This window comes from Castanea sativa, chromosome 3 (assembly GCF_040712315.1).
Source record: "Castanea sativa cultivar Marrone di Chiusa Pesio chromosome 3, ASM4071231v1".
Taxonomy (NCBI): Eukaryota; Viridiplantae; Streptophyta; class Magnoliopsida; order Fagales; family Fagaceae; genus Castanea; species Castanea sativa.
The window spans coordinates 9,698,000-9,708,660 of record NC_134015.1 but is presented as its reverse complement, the minus strand read 5'-3'; the positions used below and the strand labels follow the sequence as shown (position 1 = coordinate 9,708,660).

General features: G+C 31.6%; 1 protein-coding gene across 1 annotated transcript; it reads left to right on the top strand.

Annotated features, from left to right (window-relative positions):
• Positions 1–1,567: 1,567 nt before the first annotated feature.
• LOC142628470 (putative UDP-glucuronate:xylan alpha-glucuronosyltransferase 4) lies at positions 1,568–10,505 on the top strand. The gene is made up of 3 exons (XM_075802562.1): positions 1,568–2,372; positions 6,649–7,569; positions 10,477–10,505. Exons 1-3 carry the CDS (start codon positions 1,568–1,570, stop codon positions 10,503–10,505), a joined length of 1,755 nt encoding a protein of 584 aa, XP_075658677.1.
• The last annotated feature ends 156 nt before the right edge of the window (positions 10,506–10,661 follow it).

Genomic DNA, 10,661 nt, shown 5'->3' with positions numbered 1-10,661 from the left:
TGGAATGATCTTTTCTTTAAAAGCTTGCTGATCTTTGCTTAACAAAGCTGATCATGGTCCTAGATAGATGGTGAAATTCATTGGATCCATTAATGGATCATCTGGTCTTGTCTGAATCACTGATATCCTATGAGATATTCTCTATTTCTGCTGATATCTGGAGTGTATTGGGTGTACTGTAATTGAGATGGCCACTAGAAAGCCTCATTGGAGTCAACAGTACCAAGAGGTATTTATCTGCTGAATTCTAATATTTGGTTCAAGGTGTTTTTCCATTCGTTGTAATAACAACGACGTTTGTTCAGGTTGCTGCTCTCTTCTACATAGGGACAACCAAGTCTCATCCACAGATCCCTGAACATCTCTCTGTTGATGCAAAAGATCATCTGCTGAAATGTTTGCAAAAGTACTGTAATTTTTATTGTTCTGTACTTGCTCTCTCTCCTTCAAATAATTTGTTTGAATTTTGGATGTCCTAAATATATATTGCACTGGAAAACTTTCTTTTTCTTGTTCAAAATTATTTCTTAAGAGTAATTTTGATGAGCAATTTAGATTCAGAGACTACTAATTTTAGTTTTAGTTGTTCTTTTTATATTCACTAATTTCTTCTATTTTTCTTTTGTATTTTAATAGATAAATACAATTTATACCTTAACAAACTTGAATTTGTAAATAATAACATCACTATTCACCACTATTTCTGTGAAAAGAGACGTCATTTTCATGTACAATTTTAAAAACTTGATTATTATATTCTTCTCTTGCCAAATAATTTTTTATTGCCAAATTCAACAAGGTATAAAAAGAGGTGACACAATGACTACACAACGACCACAATTTGAACATAGTGCGTGTTTAGATGTAGTTTTTTAGTGATTGCTTATTTGTTGAACATTGATTAAACTGTAGTGTTTAGAAAATGCGAGCATATAATAAAATAGCTAGGCTAAAAACTCCAAAAGAAATCAAAGAAAAAGGCATAAGAAAAATGAAAATTTTAGATAAGACATCAAATTAAAGGAACTATAGGGAATTGAAATCTTTTATGCCACTTTTCTGTTCCATTCTATGTACCACAAATTAAAATCTGCCACTTGTCAATTAATACCTAATTTTATGCTTTTTATTTCACTTGCCAAAAATAAGAGGAAAACAAGAATGTCATTCCCACCTCTGGTAACACCACAAACAAGAAACAACCACCACCAACCTTAATTATCAGTACTATAGATTGGCTTGCCATTGCCACCACCTTTGCTTCCCTGTTTTCTTGCCCTGAACACTAGTCCCATCACCATCGTTGTTTAATCCACTTCCGTTACCACCACCATGACCTTTACCTTGCTCCTCATTTTCTTTTTTCTTTTTTTCTTTATTTTTTTGATTTTATCTAATTTTTGGTAGGTGAAATAAAAGGTAGAAAAAGTAGGTATTAATTGGCAGGTGCCAGATTATAATTTGTGGTACATAGACCGGAATAGAGAGAAGATTTTGATTTCCAAAAATGACAAAATCAACTTACGCATCCATGCAAAGATTCCTTAAAACCCCATTTGGGATATAAATGCACCTTCAAAGTTCTCCCACTTACACCACCACACCAAAAAGTGGGGAGCTCAATCAAATCAAATCAATGGGTTCCAAAACTTCTTCTTCTAGAGCAAAACCCTTCATTTTCTTTCTCCTCTTCCTCTCATCCTACCTCTTTTTCATTGTGTTAACCTTTAGACCAAAGCCAAACCTTATTAACACTCATGGGCTTCAACATCAAGCCAAGATATCAAATGGGTTCAATCTTATTGCAAAAGAATTCAAGGGTAAGAATGTTAAAGTTGGTTTGGTAAATATTGTGGGTGATAGAATAGAAGCTACATTCAGATTACTTGGATTATCAGAGTCAAAAACTGAGACTGTCAAGGTAAGGTTTGATCATGTGTCCAAGGATTTGACATGGAGGGACTTCTTCCCTGAATGGATTGATGAAGATGAGAAATGGGCTCCACCCAAGTGCCCGGAGTTACCATTGCCGAGGAAGGAGGATTATGAGGACCTTGATGTGGTAATAGCTAGGACTCCATGTGATAAGGTTAAAGAGAATAAAGGGATTAGGGATGTGTTTAGGTTACAAGTCAATTTAGTGGTGGCTAATCTGGTGGTGAGGAATGGATGGATTAGTCCTGATGTTAATCGGACGGTGTATGCTGTGTTCATCGGGTCTTGTGAGCCAATGGTGGAGATTTTCAGATGTGATGATCTTGTGATGAATCAAGGAGATCATTGGATGTATAAACCTGAGTTGAGAAGGTTGAAGCAGAAGGTACTCATGCCTTTTGGGTCATGCCAACTTGCTCCTAGTTATGCACAAACAGGTAAGTTTTGTTGATATGATAATTAGACATGACACTTAATTTCTACCATATTTATTTATGTATTTTTATATTATTGTTTGAGGAGATTAATTTATTTACAAAATATTTATTGGCAATTAAGGAAAGTTTTCTTTCCATAATTGATAATTAACCTGCCAAACTTTTCCAAATTCAGCATGCTACGTTTCGGCTTTTTTTTTTTCATTATCATGATAGTGATGGCTGATGAGAAAAGAAATGACCACAGGGAAATGATGTGGTCAAAATTCTTGAATAATATGATTGAGTTCTAACTATTGTAATATATATATATATATATATATATATATATATATATATATATATATATATATATATATATATATATAACCGAAGCTTCTGCTGACATCACAATTTTTCACGTCAGTATCATTTAAAAAAAAATCTGATTTTTTTTTCTCTAAAACCTGATAAAACCCAATAATACAAAAAAATTTCTCCTCCCTCAAACCCGATTCTTTGCCCATCTTCAAGCCGACTCCAAGTTTCTGAAAAACCTAAAAAAACACACAGTGAAACTTTCAACTGCCTCCTTCCTTCTCTCACTCCAATCTCTATCTATCTCTATCTCCAATGAGACCCAGAAAACTTATAAATCAACCTATTGAAGAGTGAAAAAAAGTTTGCAGAGCTGTGATCCTTGAACAAATAACATTCTTGGATGACAAAGCAGTCTTTTTATTCAATTGGTGATAAGAACACATATTTCTCTTATAAAAATTTATCTACACTTTTTGTCCATGCTTTGTGCATAAAGTCTATGATCTGCTACTGGTATGGTATTTTCTGTCCATACCAAATTATATATCTTCTTTTGCTGCAACACAATGTTATCTTTACAACTTCTTTCTCTTCAGAATTTATGAGGGCTCTACTATATCCCAAAACATCTTAGATGAAGGTGGCTCATGCGTGGCCTGGGAAGTAGGGACACGTCTAATTCTATTGTTTTATGGCTACACAATTTATTTATTTGATTTTAACCAAATTTTAGCAATGTGTTTCTCTAAAAAAAAGAAACACTGTATTTTACCACTATACACCTTCTGTTATACATTTTTCTCTTATGAGTGTGTGGAAGAAGATTGCAATGAGCATTAAGTATCTCTTTGAGATGGATTTTCTGGACTAACAATGGTGTTCATCGGTTGCAATAAGGTTATATCCTCATGCCCAATTCTTTTGTTGTATGTATTGAATATAAATTGGATTTTTTGGCTTAAGTGTATATTAGATTTAGGGATTAGGTTTGCACGACATAATTAGGGGAATGATCGATTCAATTTTACTTTGAATTAAATTACATAATTTTTTTTTTCGTTCTTTGCTTTCTTTCTTTCTTTTTTTATTTTTTATTTTATCTTTCATCCTAATATGTCAATAAGTTTTTAATTTCTAGATTACATTATTCTAATTTTCAAGTTCCTCTATTTCAACACCTGTACATCAATCAAGTTCTATTTCTTGGCTATATCTGTTAGGTATTTGACAAAAGGCCTACAAGAGTAACTGTTGTACATGTATTGGAATAATAGAATTAATGAACTGGCATAAACTATTTGATGATGGCCCATGTTCACTAAGCTGCATCTTGCTGTTCAATGTGTCATTAAGTCATGTATTTCTCTTAGAATTGCTTCAAATGAGCAATAGTCTGCTTTGTTGGCAGATTAAGAAATACGTGACAAGGTTACTACACACACACACACACCTTGGTTGACCAGCTCAAATCCTAATGAAATTTGTATATTCCTTTTTGTGTGCGTTATTCCTTAAAATCCAAAGCAAAAAGGTCCATTTACACACACACACACACACATACACACACACCTACCTTGGTTGACCAACTCAAATCCTAATAAAATTTGTAGTTTCCTTTTTGTGTGAGTTATTCCTTAAAATCCAAAGCGAAAAGATCCATTTAAGTTAAATTTCTCTCAACCCAACAAAAACATTTAATTTCATAAAAAAAAAAATATTTAGCATTTCTAAGAACTTTTCCGTGCATCGCACGGGTTAGCGACTAGTTTGTATTAAATAACTAAGACTTTAAAAGGATAGATCATCTCCCCATATAGGCAATATTTTGGACAAAAACAAATTGAGTTGGTACTTTGTAGTCACCAGGATTGACATTTCCATATTAGTTTTCGCTTTTTTTGGTAAGTTCTTTAACAGAATAAGTATGGGGGGATTAAAAAAAAATGGCTGTGCAAGTTAATAGTTATGTATGGTCCAATGGAGCTGCTCAAATCCATTTCGTCAAGATTTTTTTTTCTTTATTAGATTAAGGGGAATATTTTCACCAATGCAAAACAAACCTAACACGCAAGGTTCGTCATGTACTCAGAGGGCCATCACATGCAAAGGGATCGCCAGGTACCTACATTTGCTAATCTTTGAAGCAATCCCGCTGACGCCTACTTGTCCAGTGCACCATGATGGCGAACGAACGACCCTTGATGAACGATTCCTTACACTTAGTCCTCCAAACTATTTGTGTGCTCTCCACGCCTCTATCTCCATATGTAAAGAATCTTCACATACACCCAAAGAGTCCAAAGATCCTTCCATATATTCGTATCGTTTTAAGTATAGGAAGTCACACCCAAAGATCTCGAGCATTAACTCCACTACGCTCCCTATAAAGGATGAGCCTAAATTCATGGAAACTTTGTCAACTCTATATCATTATATAATCATCAAACCTTCTATTCTTCAATGTACGTAGAATTTCATAACTCTCTTATTTTTGGAGTTATTGAAAATCATTGAGTTACTAACTTAACATTCATAGACTTTGGCCAGCACCATATTGGTATACTCTATAGGTTCTTCATTCTTTAGGTACCCCTGCGACTACGCTTTTGGACTATTGACGATTCTTTGTATCATCATTAGATATGATAGGATTTAACCTAAGTTGTCCACTCAATGGTGATTATTCTTATTATCAAGTTAAGATACTAATCAATTTTTGGCGTAAGGAGATTTAGATTCCAGATCTCTTATATAATGAAAGAGATCTTACCAATATTATATAGCCTTCTCACATAAATGTGATTTTTATATATGAGATTTATATATGAGTCCCACAGACATTTGCATGAAATAAATATATAAATATAATACACCCTCTACACTAATTAATTGACATAAATAATCCTTAAAAAAAATGATAGAAAAAGACTTTCAAACTATTGCTTTCGAGAAGTACTTTTGTTAGAGGTGCTTACTTGGATTTCATGCTTTAAAGCGTTTGCTCGATTTTCGAAACGGCCGAGCCGGCCGCACCTTAGATTGAAGCCGATTCATTTGTAGGATTAGGTACCCATTTGCATAGGCCTTTATAAAATCTTTATACATAATTTTTTTAATCCTTGACTAGTTTGTTTTATATTCAGTAAAAAGACAATATATATAGATTTCCCTCTTTCAATTTCAGAAGTTAAATTCATGTCTCCATTTTTTTTTATCAATCATTGTTGTCTTCAAAATATATATATATATATATATATATATATATATATATATATATATATATATATATATTTTGTGACATAAAAACACAAACTCCATATAATGAGACACTTAAAAGTGTGATATAAAAAAAAGTTCTATAATTTCAACATATATATAGGAACAATAAAATATAGAGACCATTACAATGGTATTTCTCATTCTATACAGTTTCATTTATCATTTTAATTTGGCTCTTTGCTTATGGATGCAACCTAAATATATATCACAAGTTTTCTGTTGTTTTTGTGTGTGTGTGTGTGTGAATTTCTTGTTTGTTTGTCTAAGAGCCTTATGGTTTAGTGGTTCTAGGTTAAAAACCCTCACTTGTGGTAAGAGAGAATTGCTTGTATTCTTAGTAATTACTTGCAAATGTCTGAACAAGTAGTAAAAGGGTGGAATGGAATTATATAGATGGGTGTAAGATTCAATTTTTTTGAAATTAACATACATAAAAAGAATATGAACAAGACCTTAAGAGTGTTGTAGCTCAGCATTGATTTGTCATTTTTATAAGGAGAACCAAGATTTGAATCATTCCTCTCCTATTTATTGAAGCAATCAAATGATATATTAAATTTTTTTTTTTTGAAAAAAGATCAAAAGAAAAAATTCTAGTAGCACGTCTCATAACAAGAACCTTTGTCAAGCAATTTTAATAATATCCTACATTAGAATTTAGAACTATATAACAATTTCAAAGTTTGGACTCTTTTAGGTCAAGAGGTGTGGAGAAATTTTAAGTCAGAATCAGGACAACAGAAGCACAGCATTACCTTACACCACCATAAGAAGGCATATGCAACAGTCCTCCATTCTTCAGAAGCTTATGTTTGTGGTGCAATAGCCTTAGCTCAAAGCATCATTCAGAGCAACTCCACCAAAGACCTAGTCCTCCTTGCTGATCACTCCATTAGTTCTAAGTCCATCCGAGGCTTAAGAGCTGCCGGATGGAAGATTAAGCGCATCAAACGCATCCAAAGTCCATTTGCCGAAAAGGATTCTTATAATGGGTTTAACTACAGCAAGCTACGCATATGGCAACTAATTGAGTATGACAAAGTTATTTTTATAGATGCTGATCATTTAGTCCTAAAGAACATAGATAAATTCTTTGTTCATCCACAAGTATCAGCTGCAACAAATAATATGATGATTTTTAATTCTGGGGTCATGGTAATTGAACCATCATTGTGCATGTTCAAGGAGTTATTGTCTAAGAGTTTCAAACTGGAGTCATATAATGGTGGTGAACAAGGATTTCTTAATGAAGCTTTTACATGGTGGCACCGGTTGCCTACAAAGCTTAATCAGCTCAAAATTTTCGATGGGTCAAGCAATGAGAATCATGAGATAGCAGAGGATAGTTATACAATGCAATATTTGGGGTTGAAGCCATGGATGTGTTACAAGGACTATGATTGTAATTGGGACAAGTTGGATCACCATCAGTTTGCTAGTGACTCAGCCCACAATAGGTGGTGGCAAGTTTTCGAGGCCATGCCAAAGAATTTGCAACCACATTGTGGACTCACTAAGGAAATGGATGCAAGGATAAGGAAATGGAGAGGGATAGCTAGGAGAGCTAGTTTGGCTGATGGGCATTGGAGTATCAAGGTTGAGGACCCGAGACAACACCATTTTGTGGACTACTTGAGGGATGCCGACAGTTGAATCGAACACAACACTATTTGTTCTAATAGTTCTTTTTTTTAGAACAAATAATGTAGTGGCATAGTAGCTATATAGACTTTATACAGAGTCAATTCTAGAAAATTTTGAAATAGTTAACTTCTTTTTTTTTTTTTGGAGATAAAGAAATAGTTAACTTTATGTTACTTAGTTGTGTTGTTTTTATTTTGACAGATAAACGAAGCCCCCACAAGCCCGCATTAGAGATGAAGTGATGAGGTTCTTAGTTTTCTGTACAAATATCGTCAAGAAGCATTAAATTAATGAATTAAAGACAAGAAACTTCTTTTATTTAAAATCTCTAATTAGCATAACTCAAATATCACTTCAGTCTATATCAAATGAAACAAAGTAACAAACACATAATAACATTGATTTTATTGTTTTCTAACTTTTTATAAATAATTAATAGTGGAAAAAAATGTGATTAAAGTTTCGTAATTAAGTCCAAAGCAACTTCAAAGAAATTAATTATGAGAAAAGTTAACAATGTCCTAAGAACATTAGTTTAAGAAATATTTTTAGTAAGCTTTATGGGGAGAGAAAAAAAAAATTTACAGTTTTTTTTTTTTAAATTTCCCATAAGAATGATATCAGAACTTTCTTAAAATTTTTTATTACCAAATGTCCTAAGAGTATTGACTAGACTCATAAATTATTAACACACTTTTTAAAAGGACTCAGAATTAGTATAAGTATATATTGAAACTAGAAACTTAATTCAATGGGACTATCATCATCTTTGAATTACAAATACTAACACGAAACTTGAATTGTTGTCTAACAGACTAACGCTCTGTTTGTTTCAGTATCAACGTTTTCTGAAAAATAGTTCATTGAAAAATGCTCTTTGAAATTTTTCAAAGAGCATTTTTTAGAAAACTATATCATTTTCCAGTGTTTGGTAACGACCTTGAAAATCAGCTTGAGAATGTTTTCTCGTATTTGGTATGCAAATTTTTATTTTTATTTTTTATATTTCTTGTGTAATTTAAAACATGCGTATTATGTAAACTAACTAATGTAATCAATATTATAAAAAAAAAAAAAAACCAAGAATGAATTTGGTTTTCATTATAAAATTTTGACAATGGATACAATAAAAATTAGTTGTTAAATTTTCATGATCTCTACCACTCATTTTGCTCATATATATGGACAGGAACGTCCACACACACACACATACATACATACATACATACATACATATATATATATATATATATCAACATTTTGTCTATATACATTAAATTGACAGGAGAATACATCTTTAATAAGTACAAAATAACAATAATTTTTCATTGTCTACTCTTTTTGTTGGTACACTAATTGTCTACTATGGCCATTCAGAAGTCTTTAATATTACTCAAAATTATGTATTTATATAATGTATTTACATAATATATCATCACTACATAGTATCTGTATAATGTATCTATTAACAAAAAAGATTGTCCTATGTAAAAGCAATTTAGAGCCATATAGGCACTATGTTTAAAATTTTTATTTTTTACTTCATTCATTCATTCTTTCTTCTTTTTTATTTTTTTTATTTTTTTATTTTTTTAGTACTTTTATATGCAAAAAAAACTTATACATGGAATCCATCAAACCAAAAGTTTCTTAGAGAAAAAAAAAATAAAGTTTGAAATACAAAGTAAAGAATTGAGATTTTGGTAGAGATGAATGAATAATTACCGCTCCAAATATGTTCTCTTTTGCAAGTTGGTAGAGAGGAATAAAATAATTACTGAATAATGAGGGAAAAAATCTACTCAAAAACTGTGTTATAAAGGGAAAAAGAAATATGGAGAGAGAGTGAGAGAGAGAGATCTATGGAAGAAGAGAGACTAGAGTGAGTGACAGTGAGGGTGTGAGTAAAGAAAAAAAAAAGGAAAAAGAGAAAGAGTGAGAATGAGAGAGCGTACTGTGAGAAAGAGATTGTTTTCCAATTTTTTTTTTTGGAAAACAAACTATAAAAAACAAGCCTTATTTTTATTAGGATTTTCCATTAACTAAAAATAATTTTTCGTTGACCAGTTTTTTTTTTGTTCTACCAAACACTGAAAAATATGGAAAATTATATTTACAGAAAGTTTTTCAGCAAAACAAACAAAGCGTAATAGATTCTTCAAAATATTTCTTAAAAAAAAAAAAAAAAAAAAATCTACAACCGGAGGAGCTTGGTTTGAGAGAGCCATAAATGGGCTTTAGGACCCGCCAGCCCAAACTAGGGGCTCTTGGGCTCCTGAAATAGAGCCTGCTCTCAATCAAAGTTTTAGAGCATGATTTACTAAAGGTCAAGACTTAGTACTATCCAAGTAGATATTTTTGAACTTTGATGAAAGTGTATTTTTTAATTAAGTAGTCACATGGTTAAATTTTAAGGTATTGTACTTAAATTTTGTCCTACCTTTAAAAGTATTGCTATCTCTACTCTATAAAATTATTAAAAACTAGTCTCATTCCCATTAGCTTGAGGAGTCTTTTTGTTTTTTCTTTTTTGGTAAAAAAAAAATTACAATTGATCAAAGTCAATTTTGTTCAATCAACTGAGACAAATAATTTTTGTGGCTCATTTTTTGTTCTTTATTCTCACCCACCTACACCAAATTGCTAAAAAGAATGATGTAAAAACTACTACAAATTTTACTACATTTTAATTATAAATTGTCTTACAAATATATTTGACAACTCAATAATCATGTCAATTTCTATGGTCTTTCTCACAAAATCTTCTATTATTATTATTCCGTCCAGCATCAATTTAATGGTAAAATATAAACTTTTATTGAACTTGTATAGTTTATATTTTAAAAAGTAAACTATACATTTTCTTTTTTATTACAATGTAGTTACAATAACATTAAATTTCAAATTTAAACAATGGTTCTCTTACTTATAGATATTAAAGAGGTGCTACGTCCACAACATTTTTACAACAAATCATAGGTGGTTAGTTGTTATTGGTTCAAATTTGAACCTAACACTAAGATTACTTTTTTGCCCCAACAATAACAACCAGTAACATCCTGCCAC